Here is a 24,621-nt window from a genome sequence, read left to right as displayed (position 1 = left end):
GCCCCACATAAGTTGCCAATTAGATGCATCTCCTGAATTAGGACTATGTCTAGCGCCTGGCGCTGCAGGTACTGCAGAACTACCCCCCGTTTAATCTTGTCGCCCAGGCCATTAACGTTCCATGTGAGGAGTTTTAGTTCTAAGTGTGATCCCATATGTGCAGTGAAACGCGGACAGTTTTGTGTCCAGGGCCAAGCAACGGGCTCAGGATAGGGCAGTTGCGCCTGCAAAGCCAGGTGAGCATGCATTGTTGGGAAAAGTAAGTACACCCAGTGTTGGGATCCACCCGCAGGCAAGCAAATCCAACCATAAAACCCATATGTGTATCCCATGGCGCTGTGGATAGAGTCAGTGTATGGAGTTGTCAATACCATACTGAAGATGTTATGTTATGTTATGTTACAGCGTTCTTTTATAGCGCACGGCTACTCGAAAAGAGTGTCCCGGCGCTTTCCACCTGCATCTCAGAATAAAAATAACACAACACAGCAAAAGAATGAGAAAAAGAACTGAAACTGAAGCAATAAGAACAGCCTAAAGATTAAAAAGCCAGGTCTTCAGGCTCTTCCTGAACTGGAACAAATTGACAGTGCTGCGCAGCGAAAGAGGAAGCGAGTTCCACAGCTGTGGGGCTTTGCAGCTGAAAGAGCGCCCTCCAGTGCGGGCCTTCCTCACCCGAGGGACCACCGCTTTGTAAAGGGATTCCGAGCGCAAGGAGCGGACTGGTCGATAGAAGGCTAGTCTCCGCCGCAGGTATCCAGCCCCTGATCCAAACAGGGCTTTGTGCATCAGAGTCAGGGATTTAAACTGGATCCGCTTCCGGACAGGCAGCCAATGTAGCGCCTGAAGCAGCCCGGAAGCTCGGGCTCGTCTACGCAGGCCAAAGATAGCCCGGGCGGCAGAGTTCTGTACCACCTGTAGGCGCTGAACTAGGTAATCAGGGAGGCCAAGGAAGAGGGCATTAGCATAATCAAGCCTCGAACCGACGAGAGCCTGCACAGTAATACGCCTGTGCTCCTCAGACAGCAGGGGCAGGAATTTACGGAGCATTTTCAAAATTCCATAACAGGTGCCAGCCAGACCCAGAATGTGTGTTCGCAGCGATAGCTGGTTGTCCAGCTTGACACCCAGGTTTTTAGCCACCAAGGAAGACTGTGCAGGAGGGCTCATGTCGGACGGCCACCAATGCTGCCACTCCGGATCGACACCGCAACCAAAAAACAGAACCTCGGACTTGCTCGAGTTGGCCCTTAGACTGTTCCGTTGGAACCAGTCAAAGACCAATGTAAGACAGTCCCGAATTCTCCCTCCATCAAACTCCTGGTCTTTCCCGCATGTGAAGAGGAGTTGCGTGTCGTCGGCGTAAGAGATGATCTGGGCCCCATATGCTTCCACCAAGGCCGCCAAAGGGGATATAAAGATGTTAAACAACGTGGGGCTCAACACAGATCCCTGTGGAACCCCAACTCCCAATGGCGGCATCTCGGCAGAGCTCTGGGAAACCCAGACCGTCTGGCGGCGGCCTTCAAGGAAGGATGTAAACCACCTGAGCGCCGTCCCCCTAAGGCCGATGTCATAAAGCCTCGCTAAGAGCGCCCTGTGGGGGACGGTGTCGAAGGCCGCCGATAGATCTAACATGACCAGCATCGCCCTCCCGCCGACATCAAGAGTCTCCCTGATGATCTCAGTGACCTCTAGCAATGCCGTTTCCGTACTAAAATTAGGACGGAAACCGGATTGAGATGGATGGAGCAGATTGTTAGCTTCCAGAAAGCGCGACAGGACACCGTGGACGTGTTTTTCCGTGATCTTCGTGAGGGCCGGAAGAAGTGAAATTGGCCTATAATTGGCCAGAACCTCGACGTCGAGACCCGGTTTCTTTAGGAGGGGGATCACCATCGCTCTCTTCCAAGAGCTGGGGACCCTCCCCTCCCTCAGCGAGGCGTTGAGGATGGGATTAACCAGCGGATTCACCACCTCCGCCATCCCAGCCAAAAATTTGGCGGGGCAGGGGTCAAGTGGCGAGCCAGATTTCAAATTGGCCAACAGCTGCCTGGACACATCGCTGGAAACAGCAGGAAAATCAGACAGCACCGCCGTCGGTGTGTGCGGAAATCCGCACCCAGCCCCGGTGACGCCGCTTCCATCCTCCGGTCCTTCCACAAAGGAGGCCTGAATCGCCTTGATCTTATTAGTGAAGAAGCCGGCCAGATCACCTGCCCACGTATCTGAAGAAACTAGAGGGGGCGATTGGGAACTAGGGGTCGTGAACTCCTTCACAATGGTGAAGATCTCCTTACAGGAGTTCGCGGATGCCTCGATCCTCCTAGCCAAATAGTCCCTCTTAGCTCCCAGAATGTCCCGATGGTAGGCCTTCACCACCACCTTGTAGGCGAGTTTAGCCTCCCCATCATACAAACGTCGCCAGGCCCTCTCGGCCACCTTACATTGGCTGCGAGCCACACGAAGAGCCTCCGTAAACCATGGTGCAGATTGCCGTGCCACCGTGGATCGGAGGGCTACCTTGGGGGCCAGATCGTCCAGCCTATCAAAGAGCCACCGCTGCAGAGCCTCAGTGTCGCTATCCAGATCGCCCGAAAGATGGCATGGGTGATCCAGAAGCGCCTGTTCCAGCATGTCAGGTGTCACTCTGTGCAGCGCTCTCGAGGTCGGTCTAGACAAGACTGAGGCACTGTTATCCGGCCGCGCACTCTCCAGCACCGAAAATCTGATCAGCCTGTGATCGGACCAGAGCACCGGCAGGGTGTCAACCTCCGTAAGAGGGACAGATGAAAACACCTGATCCAGGGTATGCCCCTTCTCATGGGTTGGCCCCGACACGAACGGTAACAATCCCAGTGGAGATGTAATATCCAACAGTTTGACCGCATCCGAGTCATCCGCTACGTCAAGGTGGAGGTTGAAATCACCAGCCATGACGCAGTGCTGTGAGGTCAGCACCAACTCAGAGACAGCTGTCTGCAGATCTTCCAGGAAGGAACCCAAAGGGCCTGGTGGCCTGTAGACCAACAACCCCTTCAGGGCCTGGCCCGGGGACAGTCTGAGCGTGAAGGCGAGCGACTCAGCGCTCCCGATGGAATTAAGAGGAAGAACTGAGCAGGAAACGCTCTTTTTCACCACTACCGCCACTCCCCCGCCTCTACCCTTCACTCTATCCTGCCGGAAGATATTGTACGCCGGAGGAATGGCTGAGAAGACATCCGGATTGGAAGCCTCTCCCAACCAGGTTTCGGTAAGTAGCAGGCAAAGGGGATTTTCCCTAACAAGGAGATCGTAAATATGCAGGGCATGGCAGCCTACCGACCTTGTATTCAGCAGCAAACAAAGATGCTGTGCGCCAGCCGTTGCAGGGCGAGGAACATTAACATGGGTCCAGAAAGGCGTCCAGCCACAACACGGACAACGGCGTTTACCCTTAAATCGCCCCGGGAAAACGGAACGGCAGGAGCTAGAGAGGCCCCGCAAATCCCGCAACATCACAGAGGTATAACAGATCATCTCAGCCAGTGTGTCACCGGACCAGCTTCCCCCGCCGCCCCGTCGCCTCCGGGACGCTGACGGGCGCAGACGGGCAGGACTCCGGCACGACTCAGGCTAAGCGAAGGCGTCCACCTGCGCGTCACGCTGCGCGTGAGGGAGCGACTTTAAATAGGCTCTCCAATCAGCCCTGAGCGTGCGAGTCCGCTCCAAGATGGCGGCCGCCGCTGGCTGAGGTGTCCCAAACAAAGATGGCGCCCAAAATGACCCCCAGGACCCGGACCCACCGAAATGGTGGTGCTTGGCAGGCAGAAAATGCCGTTTTTAAATGCAGGTAAGGGGAGAGAGGGGCGCAGGCTACAGGCAAGCAGGCTAAAAGCAGGGAAAAATCAAACAGAAAAACGAACCTAAATACAAAAACCAGGCAGCATTAAAATACTCTGTGCTAGTATCAGCGCGAGTGCAGCGATGTGGTAGATGGTCTGACCAGCACCGCGCCAAAGCCCGCCTTAAATAGGCTCTCCAATCAGCCCTGAGCGTGCGAGTCCGCTCCAAGATGGCGGCCGCCGCTGGCTGAGGTGTCCCAAACAAAGATGGCGCCCAAAATGACCCCCAGGACCCGGACCCACCGAAATGGTGGTGCTTGGCAGGCAGAAATGCCGTTTTTAAATGCAGGTAAGGGGAGAGAGGGGCGCAGGCTACAGGCAAGCAGGCTAAAAGCAGGGAAAAATCAAACAGAAAAACGAACCTAAATACAAAAACCAGGCAGCATTAAAATACTCTGTGCTAGTATCAGCGCGAGTGCAGCGATGTGGTAGATGGTCTGAGATGTGAGGTTGCGTAAATCTAGTGGACCCAGCAACGTGAAAGAGAACAAGAAGCATCATTGCACAAGTACCAAGAGCAAAACACAAAAAACACTCTCCCCCCCCACCCCCATCCCCAACACCCACCCCCCAACCCTGCCTCCCTGCATAACAGGCACCAAACCACCCACCACCCCAACTTGCAGAGTGCCTGTCGCCCACCCTCAACAGATTGGGGATTGTGATACAACCCCACTCCCTGGGGCATCTAAATGGAAAAACGCTTACAACCCCGACCATTTGACCCCACAACGTATAGTTCCAACAACCTGAGAGTTCCTGCTGCAATAACATGACATCAACGGCAACACCCTCGCAGCAAATCAGTAGCCTTACAAATGGTGATGCGTTCCAAGACAGTCTATGTCTACGTAATGCTTGCACAGGGAGCCCACCGACTCCATAGGCAGTCACTTATACTTGCTGTTCTGTGAACATTATCCCTCCGGGCTCCGAGTCACCGATTCACCCTCGGGCGGAGACCCCTGCAGCTGTCGTCGCCCGCCGGTAGCCCCAGAACCACCCACGGGCTTATGGGGATGCTTACCGACAGTTCCCCAGCCCTTGAGCCAGTCCCATGCATCCTCCAGTCTAGTAAAGAACCACAGTTTACCATTCGACTCGATCCGCAGCTTGGCCGGAAACATCATGGAGTACTCTATTTCTTGATCCCTCAGCGCGCGCTTCACTTCCAGGAAGCTACGCCTCTGTTTCTGAACTCTCAGGGTGAACTCGGGAAAGAAGGTGACTTCGCTGTTATCAATCACTAGTGGTGGGGCCGCCCTCGCCGTCTGGAGAATGGCATCTCTATCGCGGAAGTTTAACACCCTTGCCAGGAGAGGCCAGGGTGGCGCCCCAGGCTTGGGTCTGCCCCCAGGCACACGATGTGCATGTTCAATTGAAAAGCACGTTGAGAAGCCTTTGGCTGAAGCTGCTGGAGAATCAATTCCTCAACGAAGAGGTCAGCTGACTGACCCTCTGTCCTTTGCGGCACACCTAAAATTCAGACGTTGTTACGTCTCATGCGGCCATCGTAGTCATCAAGTTGCAGGGTCAGTGTCTCCTGTGAATTTTGGAGTTCAGACACTTGACGCTTGAGAAGGACTGCATCGTTTTTCAGTGCTTTTGTGGCGTCCTCGATGGCCCTGACGCGGTCTGACATTTTCCTCATGTCCGCTCTTATCAAAGATACCTCTGTGGCGACTGTCGATACGGGCTTCAAGTGAGGTACACACCGTCGTTGTATCCGATAAAATGCCCTGCAGTGTAGGTTCCAACTGCTCCCCCGTTGGCTTGGGGTTCGATTGCTCCCCCTCATGGCCCTTCTGCCACGCAAATTTCTCCAGCTTCGCTTGAACCGCATTATGACCACTGTGGCCGATCGCCAGTGTGCCAATGGTGGGCTCAAGATGCCGGGGAAGGGAGGGTGTTGAGACGCGCCAGCTACTCACCGCTGCCTGCAGTGGGTATTAGCCCACACCGCCCTGACGCTTTTCCGCCGGCTGGGCTCTCACCGCCCGTTTAGAGGAGTTCCAATAAGCACCACGCCGGCAACACAGCAGTATCTTGTGGCCACCACTCCCTGTCGGGTGAGGATGAAGTTGTGTCACCGTCCCCTCCACTGGAGACAAGGTGCGAATAGAGCCCCCAAGGTCTCGCCTCCACCCCTAGGCGTCGGGGGGGGGGGGGGGAGAGGAGGGAGGAGGGGGGATTGCTGGCTCAGGTCACACACAGTCGGAATAGTGGAGCGACTCCATCCATGCGCAGGATGTCCTGTCGTAAACAGTCACAGTTCCGTTGTGCCAGGCTGGGCTTCTCTGATCGCAGGGGGGGCATCTCTGAGCTTACCGCTACTGTTGTGTACTGCAACACTTCGTGGAGGCGCCACTTGGTGGATGGGCCAGAGTACCGGCCGTGAGGCTTCACAGGCCGCGTTGACAATGCGTGCCTGCCGTTGGATTTTGCCGGAGCACAGCCGCTCCCGGGGTGAGGGAGAAATCAGGCTGCAAGGGCCCGTACCCCTCACCACAGCCGCGGCATAGATTTTATTGCACACGTGCAGGAAGGAACACAGGGCCGCAGGAGCCTACGAAACACACCGGAGGGCGCCTCCCTGCCAAGGTGCCTCTGATTAAGGCCGTACTTAACCCAGCCGTGGGGTAAGGTGTTGGAAGCAGCCAGGCACCAGCGCGGGCGATATTGGCCAGGGCACGATGAAGATTGACGGATTAATCGGGAGTGGCGTGACAGAGCTCAACTACCGTGCAGCCATTTCCCTCGGCAGTTGGCCACGCCTTCCCCCCCTTTAGGATTCTTGATTGCACGTACCAGGACTGAGTGCAAGAATTGGCATATAATGATACAAGCTCTTTTATACCTTTTTTTGGGGATCTGTGGGAATTAACAGATTGTGTAGAATTGGACTGATCGGGGAGGTGTGGAGGGGGGCGGGAAGTTTAGGGTCATTTTTAATGTATCATTTTAATGTGTAATATTGTTTTGAAGACGAGCGTCTATAGGTTAGTAAACTTTGACTTGATTTGAAACTCCTGCCACTTGTCTACTTAGCGGAGTTACAGTACAATTGATGGGCCTTGTTGCCATAGAGAATCACTGATGATCACAAAGTAATGCAATGATTTCCTTAATAATTCAAAGGCCTGCAAGAATTTAAAGGTTTGCAGATAACATACTAATGTAAATGATGCAAAAAAACCTGTAGCACAGAATCGTAGAAGAGTACCAATACATTTCCAGCAGAAAGTTGAAGAGATGCAAAACTTGCTAGAATAAGACATTAGAGAACCTGTACTGGGACCAACTAAATGGGTGTCCCCTACTGTAACAGTGCCCAAAAAAGAAACAAGATTTGCATTTGTGTCGACATTTATTGCCCCTGTAAGGTTTAATAAGACCCAGGCTAAGGCAGACCTAAATCAGCGCAAAAATCACGGTAATGTCTATGTATTCTATAGCATAAACTTTCGATCACTCCCCAAACACAAGTCAGACATTTTCGACCTCTTGGTCAATGAACACCCTGCGCCATTTTTCTTACGGAAACCTGGTTACAGGATTCCTCAGGACCGGACATTGCGTTTGCTTTACCTCCCAATTACTTAATAGTTAGGAGAGACAGGAGGTTAAAAATGGGTGGGGGTATTGCTATTATTTACAAAGATTACTACACTTGCAAATTTAAAGACTTACCTTTTATTGGCTGTGAAGCTGCACTATTTAAACGTATCATTAGTTCTCAGGTTACTCTTTCTGGTATCTTGCTTTATTGGCCCCAGGGAACGGCTGGGGTATGGGGGGACTCTTTTCCATACTGACGCCAGTCCAACAGTACATGAGGACTTCTCATCAGCCTATTATAAGTACGACCCCTCAGGCTAGTAGATCTTTGACAGGCACTAGCAATCTAATAACTTGGGCACCTTTAGACATCAACTCTTTTAGGCAACTTTTGAATAGCTTCAAATCTGGTTCTCCCAGGGACACCGTCCCTCTTTCTGTCCTCCAGAAATTTGAAACATCATTCCTGCTGCTAATCATGGAGTTGCTTAATGCCTCCCTAATAGAAGCTAAGGTACTATCTATGTGGAAACACGCAATGGTTCTTCACCTTTTAAAAAAGGTCAATGCTGATCCTACACAGCTATCTAATTTTCTGCCCATCTCTCTGCTCCCAGCCTTTTCGAAAGTGCTGGAAAAACATGTTAATATTCGATTATCATCTTTTGTTGAATCGCATAATTTCCTACATAGTTCACAGTTTGGTTTTCGACCAGGCTTTTCAACAGAGACCTCCTTACTAGGTGTCACAGAAATGCTACGCAACCGTGTGGATAATTGTGATACCGTGGCACTTATACTCCTTGCCTTAAGTGCCGCGTTTGACACGGTCTCTCATGCGCTGCTCTTGCAAGCTTTGAAGGCCTTGGGTGTAACTGGTGTAGCGCTTAACTGGCTAAAAGACTTTTTGGTGGATCGCACCTTCCAAGTTTTCTCTCCTACATCCAGTTCCAAAATGTACTCTTCACCCTTTGGTGTCCCTCAAGGCTCCATTTTGTGCCCGTTGTTCTTTAATATCTATGTTAGGCCTTTGCAATATCCCCAAAAGAGCTTCCGATTCAGGCGCCCTTCGTGACCTACATTGGCTCAGGGTCGAGAACCGCTTAAAGTTCAAAGCCTTGAGCTATATGTTCAGAATCAAAAGTGGCATAGCCCCTCAATATCTGAGAGCTTTAGTTCATCTTTACCTTCCTTCACGTACTCTTCGTTCAGCCACACAGGTTAATTTCATGGTCCCGAGGATCAGGCTGTCCCTTATGGGCGGCCGGTCGTTTTCCTATCTGGGTCCATTGCTGTGGAACTCCCTTCCTATGGTACTTCGGACTGAAACCTGTTACGGAAACTATCGTAAGGGTTTAGAAACCTGCGCCTAATAAGACCAAATTAACATAATATTTATATGTCAAATACTGCTACAGAGTGAGAACGAGCCATCCTGGGCGCCTCTTAACAAATGTGATAAGCTGTCCTAAAGATGCTGTTGTTTTCTCAAAGTTTCTGTAATAGGCATCACCAACTTGAATCAGATGAACAGTCACAATATATACTGACTTTTCAACTCCCCAATGGCTATGTCTGCATAAAAGGCTCAATATTGAAATATCCTCATCAGCTGACAATTTAAGGAAATTATCAGAAAAGTCATTAGACCTGTAAGAAATAGCTTAAATGATAGTGATGACATATTAGTTTATGGAAGAACGTGGTAAATCACCATCATATGTTTGAAACTCTTGGAAACAGGATTAGCATTAAATGATGACAAATGTGACTTCAATAAAAGACCATTCGTGTTTTGGGCATATATTCTCTAGTAAAGGCCTGAAACTGAGAGAATCAACAAAACAAGGGCAGCACAAGAGGCGTCAAAAGAATGTTCCTTTTTGGAAATGGCAAGTTATAATGCTCAGTACTAACCCCAATTTGCATCACATTATAAGAACTAACTTCCAGAGGACGCAGCTTCTAGTGGGCAATGAAAGTGACAATGCGTTAAATAAAATGAATGAAAAGTGTGTCCTGCTGGAGATGTGCTCTATTTAGATCCAAAATTGTGCTCCGAGTTGACTGTGGGCACTTGCCCAGTTGTTCCTGGGACAATATTCGTTCAACATACACCTGGAAAGCATATTTCTGCACAAATAGCATGAGATCAAAGTCGAAGCCTGGCAGATGTAGAAAAAGCATATTCAGAGGAGACAATGGACAGTTTGAGGAAACCACCAGAGAAGATGCAACATAGTGAGTTTAGCAGTCAGTAAGTGGAAGCGAATAAATTAATTGATGACATACGTGAACCGGGTAGAGAGTGTTGACATTTTAAAGTTTGAAGAGCTACAAGCAAAGTTAATGGTTTCGCAAATAGGATAGTTTTAAAGGGAAATAGAATTTGATGCCACAGGTAAAAAAAATGTTGAGAAAAAATGGATTTGTGGGTTGAACAGATCATAGGTTTCTGTCATTTGTGCCAGGGTATTGGATATGAGAAACCACCAGAAAAATTGAAAATGTCAGAACTCCCAAACAGCATGTGGTCAACTGTGGCTGTTGATTTTTACGGTCCCTTAGAGAGCAGCCATTATTTGTATGTGATAGTAGATATATATTAATATTCCCTTTTTCCCATAGTCAGACATATTACTTTTACTTCTGCAACAACAATTCTTCCAGTTCTGGTTGAAATATTTGCAGAATGGAAAATATCAACAGTTTTCAAATCGGACAATAGGCCATCTTTTAAAGGGAGTGAATTTCTTCGTTTTATACATTATCTAGGGAGAGACCACGGAAAGATCACCCCGATGTGTCCTCAGACAAATTGTATTGCAAAAAGACTCATGTCCACAATTTAAAAGGCCACTGAAAAGCAAAGTTATTACAGATATGACTACATCAACCAATCTGCCATGTATTGAGTGACTGCCGTGTTACTCCACAAAATACTACAGGAAAGTCACCGTCTGAGTTAATGTTTGGGAGGATAATTAACACCTGTTTGCCTCAACACATGGTACAAACATCTAAACCTAAAAGTATTTGTAAATAAGACAGCCAAGCAAAAGATGCATGAGTACTTTGACCTGAATCATCAGAGACTCTGATCTGTGGCAGAAAGATTGGGTTCTAGTGAAAAAGCCACAGCTGCGTAAAACCGAGGCCCTGTTGAGAAATAGCCCCTTGAAGGTCTCTCAATTTAAACGCATTATGGTGATGGTGTCAAAATCCTCAGGGTCTATAACAAAGAGTGTATCTCGTTTAAACGTTTGAAAGGAATGATGGGACATCAAGAACTCGATGAAGATGAAGGATGCGCAAGTGAACCTGATCGATCAGAGGAGGTTACAGGTGACCATAATGATGTTTGAATGGTGCAGCAGAGCCGCAGGAGCGGCAATTATATTTATGAAGGTATACCAGTTCTAACTTCCCTCCCCCGATAGAATTATTAGGAAGCCTCAAAGGCTAATAGAGCAAATGTGACTTCAGCTGACACAAATATGTTTTTCTTCATCATTTTGTGCATTTTATTCATATTCTTTTGTTAAGTTTTTTTTACTGGTTATTTGTTGCATGTCCTAACTTATCTTGTACTTTGTCATAGCTTATAATGTTTATGCTCAGAGCAGTTGAACAAGCTAGGCGCAGAAAATAGCACATATTTTACTGGACGCAGCATCAGAATAAATTATTTCAATGCAAAGACTGTTCAGCACATTCTGAATCTGACAGTTTCCATTCTCTTTATGTGCCTCATATTTTACTTTTTGCTTGTTGTTTATATTGTTTTTGCTTTTCTTTTTCACTGCACTCTTTTTAGGTTCGATTAAACAGTGCATGCACTGTCTCGAAGAGACTGTTGTATTCAATATGTGGGCTTCTATGTTCCATTTCATGTTACATTTGTAAGGCGTGTTGGCTGCCCTATGGTCATAACAATGACACTCACCACACCTCCTACGCTCTGCCCAACAGATCACCGTTAGGAAATGGGTTCCTAATCAATGCTAGATCTTTGATCAAAAATAATGTTGCTTTCTACGACTTTGTGACTGCTAGGAATCCTTCATGGGTGTTTGTCACAGAATCTTGGGCCTCCGATTCTTCGGGCCATGATTTGCTGATGGCTAGACCTGAAGGTTATGCACTCCATAGACTGGATAGAACTAGATGTAGAGGGGGCGGGCTGGCTATCCTTTATAACATTTCTCTCACCTGTAGTATCAAAGCCCTGTTCGAATCTTTGGATTCTTTTGAAGCCTTGTATTTTTCTATCTCTTGTTCCCCGTCATTATCTTTTTCAGGCATTCTCATATATAGACCTCCAGGACATAGATCCAATTTTAGCAGTGAACTTCTTAGAATTTTAGAGCCATACTTTGGTAGGCCGTCTTTTACTATACTTGGGGATTTAAATTTTCATCTAGATGACATGGGATCTAAGGATACACTTTCCTTGTTAGACTCGCTGAACGCATGTGGCCTTGCCCAACTGGTTAGTAGCCCTACTCATCATGCCGGCCATATCTTAGATGGGGTATTCTCCAGCGACCCGAGATTGTCGGTTGGCTCCCCTATCCGTCTGGCCTGGTCTGACCATTTGGCAGTACCCTTGGAACTAGCATCTTCCCCTGCAAGTGCGCCTATGCGAAATGCCTGTAGTAGACAACCTAAAAGGAGTTTCAGGAACATAACCAATGAATCCCTCTCTCCTTTTATAGGGGTTAGGTCTTATTCTTCCTCTAGAGAAGTCGGGGAAGCTGCACAAGAACTCGCTAACTCCATTACTAGAGCAGTAGATGTGCTAGCCCCCGCCACTCTCCGGTATTCAGCAAGGCGTAATCCCTCTGCTCCTTGGTTCTCTGAGCCATTAAGACTCTTGAGGCAGAGCTGTAGGAGACAGGAGAGAAGATGGCGAAAACTATGGGACCCCATCGAAGGTGAGGCACACAAGCGCTTGTTGCGAGAATATAAGGTTAGAATAATAAAGGAAAAGCAGGAGTTTTTCTCTAATCTTACCTCCTCCCTTACCTCATCTAGGGAATTATTTAAAATTGTGGACTCCCTCTGCTCTCTCCAAATGCCCGATCCAGTGGTAGGGTCTCAGGAGCTCTGTAATAAAATCTCAGACTTCTTTTATAATAAAATCGAGGACATATATCTTGCCTTGGAAGCTCAGAGGACCACTTTGGGTCCCCAATTCTCCCGGGCTCTGGTACAATTGGAAACTGGGTCCAGAGATCTCTCTAAGACTCTCTCCTCTTTTCTGTTGCTCTCTCTTGAGGAGATGGATCATCTGTGGAACAGAATAAAATCGGCCTCTCCCCTCGACCCCTGTCCTCTGAAAGTGCTGAAAGCATGTAGGGATACCTTATTACCCCCCCTGATGGAGGTGATGAATGGTGCCTTAACACAGAGTGTCTTTCCGACGGCCTGGAAAAAGGCGATTGTGAAGGCCCTGGTTAAAAAGCCCACTCTGGACCCTAAAATACTCAAAAACTTTCGCCCCATATCTCTGCTCCCTGCTCCAGCGAAAATGCTGGAATCCCACCTGAATTTCCATCTGTCGGCCTTCCTAGATGCTTCTGGATACCTGGATGATTCCCAGCATGGCTTTAGGAGGTGCCATAGTACCGAATCGGCACTGACTATGGTGACAAATAACATCCGAATGAAGGTTGATCAGGGGCAGACTACTCTGCTGGTCCTTTTGGATCTTACGGCAGCATTCGATACCCTCTCTCCCTCGACTTTAAAATCACGTCTGATGGAGATAGGAGTAACGGGTATGGTCCTGAGTCTCCTGTCCTCCTTTTTAGATCAAAGAGAGCAGAGGGTCAGGCTTGGTGAGTTTCTTTCCCCGGTTAAAGCCTTGCAGTGCGGGGTTCCACAGGGGTTGGCCTTGAGCCCGACCCTGTTTAACATTTATGTGGCCCCTCTTGCAAGGCTTGTGAAATCGCAGGGGATGGAAGTCGTGTCATACGCCGATAACACCCAAATTATGGTGTCCCTGGCCCACTCAGAGAATACATCAGCGATCAACTTTAGGAACTGCATGCAAGCAGTATCCGAATGGATGATTCAAAACTCCCTGAAGTTGAACGGTGATAAAACCGAAGTCCTGATTTTTGGCAACAATCAGGATTGCTGGTCTAATGAGTGGTGGCCTCCCTCCTTGGGAACTTGCCCTATTCCATCCCACTCTGCCAAGAATTTGGGCGTTATATTTGACACCTCCTTGTCCATGACTCTTCAAGTGAACAGAACGGTGGCTACTTGTTGGGGGGTTATTAAGATTCTGACAAAGAACCGACAATCTCGGGTCGCTGGAGAATACCCCATCTAAGATATGGCCGGCATGATGAGTAGGGCTACTAACCAGTTGGGCAAGGCCACATGCGTTCAGCGAGTCTAACAAGGAAAGTGTATCCTTAGATCCCATGTCATCTAGATGAAAATTTAAATCCCCAAGTATAGTAAAAGACGGCCTACCAAAGTATGGCTCTAAAATTCTAAGAAGTTCACCGCTAAAATCGGATCTAGGTCCTGGAGGTCTATATATGAGAATGCCTGAAAAAGATAATGACGGGGAACAAGAGATAGAAAAATACAAGGCTTCAAAAGAATCCAAAGATTCGGACAGGGCTTTGATACTACAGGTGAGAGAAATGTTATAAAGGATAGCCAGCCCGCCCCCTCTACATCTAGTTCTATCCAGTCTATGGAGTGCATAACCTTCAGGTATAGCCATCAGCAAATCATGGCCCGAAGAATCGGAGGCCCAAGTTTCTGTAACAAACACCCATGAAGGATTCCTAGCAGTCACAAAGTCGTAGAAAGCAACATTATTTTTGATCAAAGATCTAGCATTGATTAGGAACCCAGATGTTTAACATCTATGTGGCCCCTCTTGCAAGGCTTGTGAAATCGCAGGGGATGGAAGTCGTGTCATACGCCGATAACACCCAAATTATGGTGTCCCTGGCCCACTCAGAGAATACATCAGCGATCAACTTTAGGAACTGCATGCAAGCAGTATCCGAATGGATGATTCAAAACTCCCTGAAGTTGAACGGTGATAAAACCGAAGTCCTGATTTTTGGCAACAATCAGGATTGCTGGTCTAATGAGTGGTGGCCTCCCTCCTTGGGAACTTGCCCTATTCCATCCCACTCTGCCAGGAATTTGGGCGTTATATTTGACACCTCCTTGTCCATGACTCTTCAGGTGAACAGAACGGTGGCTACTTGTTGGGGGGTTATTAAGATTCTTAGGAGAATCGTTCACTATCTTTCCCCCCAGTCACGTATGCAGACGGTGGTTGCGTTGTTTGGTCAAGACTGGATTACTGCAATACTTTGTAATATCAATAGGGGCCTTATCCATCGCCTCCAGGTTTTACAAAATGCGGCAGCTCGATTTGTTCTAGCGGCACCTGCTGCCTTATCGGCCACCTTAGCCAGGAAAAGCCTGCACTGGCTCCCTATCCAGTATAGGATTTCTTTTAAACTTCTAACCCTGGTATTTGGAGCTTTAAGGGCTGTACCTTCTAATGCTTTGGGTTCTCTCTTAACCTGCTATTTACCTAGCAGGTCCCTTCGTTATTCAGAGATGAACCTGTTGGTAGTTCCCCGCTTTAAGAAAGTCAGATGGGGAAGTAGGGCTTTCTGTAATGTGGCTCCCCGGCTATGGAACGCTCTCCCTTTAGAGATCAAAGCCCAGCCTTCAATTACCCTTTTCAAAAAAGCACTCAAAACCTGGTATTTTGTTAAAGCCTATCAGTAAGCAACCTTTATTTGGGATTTAATTAGTAATGTTTGTTAGGCGACTTGACGCCCATTGGGCTAAGTTGCGCGTTATAAATCGGATTTCATTTCATTTCATTTCAGCCCACCCATAGGATTCCCATTTGCTGGCTCTTTCGTCGCACTTATATTCTTTCTCCCAGTTTGTCCATGTCGTTCATGCGTCATGCCTCTTCTTGTGTTTAGCCTTCCCGAGAGCATGGACCAAGTACTAGTCTACACACTGCTCCCATTTTAGGACCTACTTTGTTCTTTGTTTTTGAACACTTCACACGAGCGCTCGTGTTTTCACTCGCTCCGTTCTCCGTTTGCTGTTGCCTCTTTCAGTATTCTTCCTAGAGCTCCGTTCCTGTAAACAGACATGTAAATCTTGTTTAGAAGTGTGTGCAGTGGAAAGGTTTGCCTCCTAGTTTGTTAAAAGATTTCCTCTTTACTGTTCCCATATGCTTCCTTTTATAAGCACTGGGGGAGGATGTGGCTTAACTGCTTGATCGGCCGACTTTGAAGCTGGAGACTGAGTTTGAGTCTCAGCGGCAGGCTCAACATGCTGCGATTCTGGACAAATCCTGGCTCATTTTATACTTGCAATGTTTGCTGCTTGCCACCGCCCGTAGTTATTTTCACCTGATGTGTGCAGTGGAAAAGCTTGCCTCCTACTTTGACAGCTTTCTTCTTTACTGTTTCCCCATGCTTCCTTTTATAAACACCTGGAGAGGATGTGGCTTAACTACTTGGGCGGCCAACTTTGAAGCTTAGTAACCAAATTCAAGGCTTGGCGTCGGCTCAATATCCTGTGATTCTGGGCAATTACTTTCTCTGTTCCTAAAAAATAATGAATGCAACAGGTACAGCACTACAATACCTTCGGATCCAGTTGGTGCTATATAAAACTGCAAAAAACAAAAAAGGTGGTTTCTTGCTGAATAGTCTGGAATGCTTTTAAAATAGGCATGATTTGTTTATTTGTTGTATTGATTTTGTAATTAAAAATTATTACACACCCAGTTAGTTCACATGCTCAGTCCAACAGCCATTCTACACGTCTACAGGCTTCATGCTTTTTTACTTCACTTGCAGCCATGCTGAACAGCAGATGTGCTGCTGTTCAACATGGGTAAAAGACATTATCATTGACCATACCAATAGCTCTCGGATTGCTTAGACCCATTGGCTTTGCAAAGCTTGTTCTTTGTTTACAGTCCATCTTTTGCCTTTCTTTTTCTTTAACGCTTCCTTTTTTCCTCTTTTTGACATGTATATCGATTTCTTGGTATTGGTTTTCATCTTAATTTGCAAATTGTATTTTATGAAACAGTATTTTGATGTTCATTGGAACAGTATGGTTTGATGAGTTGAAACATGCGGTGTTCAGAAGATCGCATGTCTGAATCATAGCAAGACGAACTCAGGCTTCCTTTCTTCTGACATTGGTAAATTGAGTATCATTAATGTGGGTTATTGTGCTCATTTTTTATAGGATTTAGAAACCGTGGAAGTGTGATATAATGCACTATAAACTTTTTTTGTTTTTTAAATCATATTTATAGCTATTCTACAACTTATTTTTTATTTTTTCACTTTGTCATTGGTGAAATATTTTACTTGTATGAAAGTAAATAATACTATTTAAAGCATTAACATATCCTGTATTATGCAGTACAACTGGCACTGTTTGTTTTTCCTCACTGTATATGTTCCATCTCCCATTCTTATTTTTGAGCTGCATCTCATTTCTTCATTCGACAGTCCAGATTCCCAGTCATACACTTGCCTTTGGGAAGTCTCTCCATTAATGTATCCATCTAGGTGCACTCTTTTTCGGGTTCTTTACACGCGAAGGTCTTGTATTCCTTACTTATCTCACATTAGCGTTGCTAGTCCTTCCATAACTGTGGGAAGTCTTCTTCATCAAGTATCTCACGGTACAGGCTCCCTTTTTGTTCCAAAACCACGGTTCCATTCCTCATTTTTCCTGTGTTGCATGCTGGCTGCACTCTCCCTACCTATTTACAAAGTTTAACTTCCTTTCATTTATCAGACACAATACAGGATTACTCAAGTACCGTTACTCTTACCTTCGGCACAGATGAGCATTTAATAGCATCCACTCTTTTCTCTCCTCAAGGTGTGACAATATGAACGCTCAGCATGCGACTCACAATACTATTAAGGAGACAGAAGAGGAGACAGACAAGGCAAAGGAACTGGATCTGCAGAAAATATTACAAACACTGGGTGAGAAACCACTGTCTATAAAGGATGTCCAGTAAACAGTAAATGTCTTCATTTATGAGATCATCAATGTATTCAGTTGGCAGATGTGTTGTTTCTAAGACACATAAATACCAACATATGAAAGAGCTTCAATGGATCAAAGCTAATAATACAATGAATGCAGTAATATATATAGCTTTGAACGAAAGGGGGTTGTTATTTGAGAGGGCGTGGAAGCCCCACGCAAACAATAGACACAATCGTTGTCAGGGTGTACCTCAAAAGTCACTAAATAAACCTGTGCTTCACCTTCTGGTAGTGTGACATAACGCAGTCAGGCTTAACTTAGAGGCAATGTGTAAAGTAGTTATGCAGCACTCCTACAGTAAAAAAGTGAAAACCTAACACAAGAAAATGACAACCCAATTTACACAAGTAGAGTAAATATTAATTAATAAAATAATATTAGAAAAACAAAAATCCAATCGGCAGGACCAGAGGTATGAACTTTTTTGCAAGGTTTTAGGTGAAATTGGCACCAAAAAGCACAAAGAGCTAACTGCGGTGGTCTGGTTGCGCTGACCTGGGACAAAGTCACAAGCTCAGGCGGACCACAATAGAGCAGGGACCGGGTACAGGACCCAGTTCGGCGTGCTGAGAGTTGCATCTTTTTGTCCATGGTGCAGGTCTGTGAGGTTCTGTGTCGTTCTGTGCTGCATTGGTCCTAGTGAGGCTGCTGATCCAGGTCTGCATGGGGCTGCAATGTGAGGTTCTGCTTGGTCAGCTGCATCGGTTCTGTGGAAGCTGCCGATCAGGAGCTGTGAGGTCCTGTGATGCGAGTTCCTACAATGTTCTGCACCGCGCTGCGTCAGATCTGGTAAGACCTTCAGTAACGCACAGATGAGTACAGAACTTGGGGGATGAGGTAGGGTACAGGGCTCACTACCACAGAGGTCAGTGGAGAAGACCAGGTCAGGTACAGTTGGGTTTGGTCAGCTGGAAAGCAGGGCAGTCCTCTGGAAGATTGTTGTGTCCCAATGTCAAAGTCAAAAAAACGTATTAAGCGCACAAATCACCTGATAGGTCTCATGGCGCTTGCAAAGAGTCCGTGTGGGCTAGCGATCAGAATTAAACAACATTATTGATAGCCAAATAACCTTGTTTTTAGTTCCCTTCGAAAAAGCTTATGATCCGAGATGGAAAGAAGATGAGATGGCAGCTTATTCCAGAGGTCGGGGCAAGAAAGGAAAAAGATCGACCCCCGTTTCTCACAATGCGAATTAGTCACGGAGTGAGGAGATGTTTTGTGCTGGATCTTTAGGAGTCTACCTGGCTGATACCAGTTTTGTTTTTTGGCTAAGTAACTAGGACCGGTTTGTGTATGCTCTTGTGGGTAAGGCATAGAATTTTAAAACAAACTCTCTTTTTTACCGGGAGTCAGAGAAGAATCCTCCGACTAGGGGCTGATGGAGTTCTCGATGGAAGATTTAAAATTAGTCTGTCAACCATATTCTGTAAGATCTGAAGTTCTGAGTATAGATCTTCATTTATGGAGGCTAGTAAGGCATCCCCGTAGCCCAGACGACTTATAATAAGTCTCTGTACTAATGGTTTTCTGGATTCAATTGGGATCCACTTAAAGATTTTGCGTAATTTCCACAAAATCCCATAGCAGGTGCCTATTGCAAGATTTACATGATTTTTCATTGACAACTTATTCTCACTCGTTATTCCGAGATTGCGCACTGCTGGTTTAGGGGATGGGCATGGGCCCAGCACTTGGGGCCACCAATCATTTGACCAGTACTCTTCGGCCTTGCCAAACAGGATGATCTCTGTCTTGCTGCCGTCGAGCTGTAAATTGTTATTGCCCATCCAGTGTTGATGTGGTTCATACAATTTTAAAACGGATCATTGTGTCTGTAGGGCCAGGACCAAACGTGATTAGCAGCTGGGTGTCATCAGCGTATGACACTGCCTCAAAGCCATAGGACCTAATTACCCTGGCCAAAGGTGTTACATAGAGGTTGAAAAGCACTGGGCTCAGGATGGAGCCCTGAGGGACTCCAAGGCTTACAGACCTACTATGTGAGGTCAGGGTACCTATTTGTACTGTTGTTGTACGGTTCATTAGATAGTTCTTGAACCAGTCCAGGGCCTTTCCCCTGACTCCCACCTCCCAAATCCGTTGTTCAGTTGTTCAGCCAACTGACTCTTTGAGTCACTTCTGGGGTGTCAGGGTTCAAGGCAAGCAACTCTAATCTTTTTTTCTTCGGACAGCAGGGCAGTCCTTCTGAATCTTACACAGTACCAGGAGTGTTTTGATGAAATGTTCTGAAGGGGCCACTTTTATCCTTGGTGCCAGCCATTGTGTGGAAAGATTCCCTGAGCTACGCCCAAACTGGTTCTGGTCAGTTCTTCCCCTGGGCCTGGATCCACACTCTCTAGGGAGACAAAGGCCAGACCAGGCCTGGTGTCATATTCTTTTATGTGTGATGCAGGCAGGTTCCTTTGATGTATTATCAGGGCAGGGTACAGCCCTGCAGTAGCCAACCCCTCACACACAGGCCTCTTTTGTCTCAATCTCTGGAAGCAATACACAACCCACAACAGGAGAGCCATTCACCGACCTGTGACCTAGGCACAGTTGGATTGGGCAACTTTCTAAAAGTGGAATTTTCAAAATGTTATCTTAAAATCCAACTTTACCTTTAAACAGGATTTAAAATTACAATTCATTTGCGTGAACATAATTTTTCTATCTGTTCCCAAACTGAAGTTAGCACTTATTTAGTGTAATAAGGCAACCCAGTGTTAGTCTATGGGAGTGATAGCCTTACAGTATTGAAAAAAAACAAATTTACGAGAAATGTAAAATGTAAACTCGTATGTCCTACTTTTAAAATACCATGCACCCTGCCCTAGGGGAGGTTGGCCTACATTAGGGATGACTTATAAGTATTAAACAAGCATTTGCAATGCAATAGGTCTTGCATTTGCAGGACTTTGAGCTATTGGCATTGTTAAATGACAATGCCTTTTATTTATGTGTTGGTTTTTAAAACATAAATAAAAGGCATTGTCATTTACAATGTAAATAGCTTAAACTCTCGATAATGCCAGACCTATTGCATTGCAAATGCTTGTTATGAGCTTAGTGGGGGCTGGGTGACACCGCCCACGTCCAGCCTGTCCAGGCAGAAACCAGGAAAGGGGGATTTGTGGTGAGAGAATGGATAAGCGGTCTTTGGAGCCAGAAAAGGGCTGCAGCTGTTCTTTCCAGCTCCCCTCTTGTCCCTACGGTGTGTGCCGGAGCATGGGGAGGGAGAGTGCCTCTCGGGCTTGCTCTCTCTGGAGGCTGAGCTGGGAGGAGGGACGGGCAACTGCTGCTGGCTGCGGGGCTCCATCCTATGAATGCGGGGAATGGAGAACAAGAAGGAAATGCTACATTTCCAGGCTGAGGAGCAGCGCAGACTCTGTAAAGGAACAGCGTGTGGAATTTGTGGACCCATAGTGCCGATAGTGGAAGCAGAGCCACTGTCATAAGAGAGCAAGAATAAATAATTAACAAGCGGTGCATAACGATGTACGTGAGGTGGGTGCCATAGTAATTAATTTTAAAAAGAACATCAAATCGTGTTCCGGGCTGATTGGAAAGTGAAAGCGCGCAGGTCCCACTGAATGTTGTAGGAAAGCAAGTTGTGCCTGCAGTAAGAGACACTCTTGAAAGAAAGTAGTGCACACAGACTAAATAAGACCTACCATGTAACAACAGAAGTAAAAGGGCCAGTCCTCATGGGAGGTTACAAATGAAGACACGGTGGTACTAAGGAGGGACTAACAAGCCTATTAACAAATCAGAAGGCAGCATTTACAAAGGATAATGACACAAGCCAATGAAAAATATGGGCGAAGAGTGGGCGGAGCTTCAAGTCCATACTCGAATACAGCATCCCTGGCAGAGCAGCGAATGCGCCACTTAGGCTTGACCTAAAAAGGAAGGTTTGGGCCTGGGAAAAGGGTCATTTATAGACACTGTAAAACTGCACTACAGGCTGCAGTGGCAGGACTAAGATATTTTTTTATAGTGCTACATAAGTGGGTGGCACAATGCGTTCAGCAGCCCACTAGTCGCATTTAATTTACAGTCACTGTGTACATGTACTAGAGACTTATAAGTAAATTAAGTGTACCATGTTTAGAAGGGTTGCACAAGCACAGTGCCACTGGTTAGCAGGGAAAAAGTATGCAGAGTCCTAAAAGCCAATAAAAAAGACTTTAGCAAAGGATGGCAAAATTATGGGGTGCCCTTTCATTTCAGAGAGGTCCAGGTCCAACAAACTCTGTACCACCGGCTTCCAACTTTGAAGATCTGAAAATGCTTGTCTGTGTGTTCATCCAGTGTCATGCTCCGCAGTGTCAACCTCATGAGGATAAGAGTCAGAGTGGACCTGTTGCTTGACCAGGGACATGTTGAAAGCTGATAGTTCAGTAACTGACTTAACTCTATTCAGTAGACGTGAATCTTTTATAAAAGTTCAGGTGAGTCCTACAAGATACCCAAAGTTCTGCCAAGTGGTTCCTGACTTCAATTTGAATACATAATAAGAATATTGTACTTAATTTCTCAGATATTCTTATGACCTGATTTAGAGGAGGCCAGCATTGAGATATTTCTGGTAAACTGGCTGATGTCTCAGCCCCTGTTTTTTTCTGATTGTAGGGGAAACATTTTGGGCAGGCCCAACACCATCCTATTTTAAGGTATCCATCGCAACAACATACCCACCACTGTTTTTTCCTGCCCCAGACTACCATATCAACCACAGCTACCTTGGTAGCCAAAGTGGGTCAAACTCTAAATCCCTCCCATTAGTCCTTAAATTGCGCAATTAGGGGCTGATGTATGAAAGGATTTTGCTCTTGCAGAGTCTAAGCTCCACTGAAGACCAGGCTTTGAGTGCGCAACAACCACACTTCCAATGTGGTAAAATGACATGTCGCAAATAGATTTGTAACTCGCTGGATTCATATTTAGTTTGTTTTTATATTTTTTTTGTGGTTTTGTGAAGCAGACTTGATAGATAAGGTGGCTGCGCATATTGTTTGAGTAACGAGGTCAAGATTAACAGTTTTAGACAGTCATTTGCCATACACAGGTGGCAAATATATCAATTTTACAAAAGAAAATACATTCCAGATTGGTACCTAGTAAACTTGGAGCACAAGGAGATCACAAGTATAATATATACAATAACCATAAATTTAACAGAAGAGTAGTGAGGTCTCTGTTGCGCTCGGTCTATTGGTTAGAGTAACTAATTATATTCACAAAAGTTGCATCAAAGGGAAATGCAATCGGCCACTACCCCAGGCTGAAACTATAAAATTGCAAAGCAATTGCTGAAACTACAAAGATTATTCCCTGAGCAACATCAAAATGTATATGTCTATATAATACAAGAGAAATCAAACTCCAATATAGAAATATAGTAATATCCCATAAATAAACAGTCTTAATTTTCCGGTTCCGCAATTTCTTTTGAAGACTTGTTAGTTCACAGTTCCATCATATAATACAGCCAGTTCTTGTTTTGAATTTGTACAATCATTTTCAGTTCATACAGCTCATCAGCCAACACGTGTTTCGTCAATGGTGAATTGCCAAATGACTTCCTCAGGGCTTGAGCGGTGAATTTACAGTACACAGATCTCGTATTCATAAAATCAAAACTTAGCGAAAATAGTCTTTGACAATGTCAATTCTCACGATGTCAATATATCCAATTTCCAGTTCATATCAAAACTGATTATCGTCTGGTATCATCTCCCCGAATGGGACAAAAACTTGCAGCGTGTCCTGCCGGTAGAAGGTTTGGTTGCACGCCAAACCTTCTACCGGCAGGACACGCTGATCTGATGGTATCTCAGTGACCTCATTGAGCATTCCCTCTGAGACTCCTGATCACTGCATACCTATTCCAGAAACCGGACTCCTGCAGATGTTTTACCAGTACCAAGTTCTTATTGGCCAAGTAATAGAATACTCAGATCGTCACTGGGAGAGCTGCTATGCGACCAGGGCTGGTGTCTGCAGAACAGGCATTCTCCCAGAGCTGAAGTGGGCATCACCTGCACAACTCGCTCAAGAAGCTAAGGTTCTGCATAGAGCCCAGAAGCTAGTGTGTAGTGTGTCTGCTCTAAGAGGAAAGGAGTGTGCCTGGCCCTGCTGGAGGAGGGACTGTCAAGGAGGAGAAGACCAACTTGATATGTGAAACACATAGAAGAAGCCGATTTCAGTATTGTGCCTGGTAAAATAGATGCTGTTATGCGCCAAGCTGCTGCCATAGGATGCTGCTCATGTATGCCACTCATGTATGCCCAGCTTAAGTATGTTCCTCAGACTGCCAGGGATCTTCATCGGATATGTCCATGCTACTTAGTATGATAACCGGTCAAATGTAAATTATATGTCCATTTTCTACATTACCATCATCTGTAAAGCATATATTGCTATTCAGGTGGGGATTGGATTGGACCCGGAATTGATATCACGGAGCCATATATGACACCACCTGGTGCTCTGACATCTATTCCCGTTCAACGCTGATTCAATAAGCTCTCTTCTGAAGGTCTTCTGTTTTGAATATTTTTGCAGTGCTGTAGCTCTGTTTGTGGTTGCCTGAAATCCCTGGTCAGCCTGTGTTCACCCCAGCTTCTCTACTCTTTGTGTGTCCGATTTCTGGCCCACTCTGGGCCCTGGTTGATTTGGTTCCTCTTTAAAGGCTCTGGTGGTAATCAGATGTACACTCTTAGGGCAAAAAGGGTGCCAGCGGTCCAAATCCTCTCCCAGGGTAATGTTGAAAGGTGCAAGAAATTGGATTATTATTTGGAGTGGGTGACTGGCCACCTCAAGAAATAATCACAACTGTTATCCTGTTGAACCCTCAAAGCTACTAAATTAACCTGAGCTCATCCTCCTGGTAGCAATGGCACAGAGAAGACAGGCTTAACTTAGGACACTGTACAGTATTTATGCAGTATCAAAATGGTAATATAGTCGCAATGCAATACAATAAAAATTCCAAACCAAATTAGAAAAATAGAGGACATTTTTGTAAACAGAATGACACCACAATGCCAAAATCCGCTAAGGGTAATGT

General features: G+C 46.2%; 1 protein-coding gene across 1 annotated transcript in view; it reads left to right on the top strand.

The window, feature by feature from the left end:
* The window catches only part of LOC146869492 (E3 ubiquitin-protein ligase TRIM39-like), a 203,217-nt gene that overhangs the window by 121,076 nt on the left and 57,520 nt on the right, over positions 1-24,621 (top strand). Inside the window, exon 5 of the mRNA XM_085600308.1 lies at positions 17,370-17,479. Coding sequence (XP_085456434.1) covers positions 17,370-17,479 — 110 coding nt within the window. The remainder of the gene's footprint in view (positions 1-17,369; positions 17,480-24,621) is intronic.

This window comes from Triturus cristatus, chromosome 1_1 (genome assembly GCF_964204655.1).
Source record: "Triturus cristatus chromosome 1_1, aTriCri1.1, whole genome shotgun sequence".
NCBI classification, from domain to species: Eukaryota; Metazoa; Chordata; class Amphibia; order Caudata; family Salamandridae; genus Triturus; species Triturus cristatus.
The sequence above is the reverse complement of the archived record's forward strand: the minus strand, read 5'-3'. Positions and strand labels throughout refer to the sequence as shown.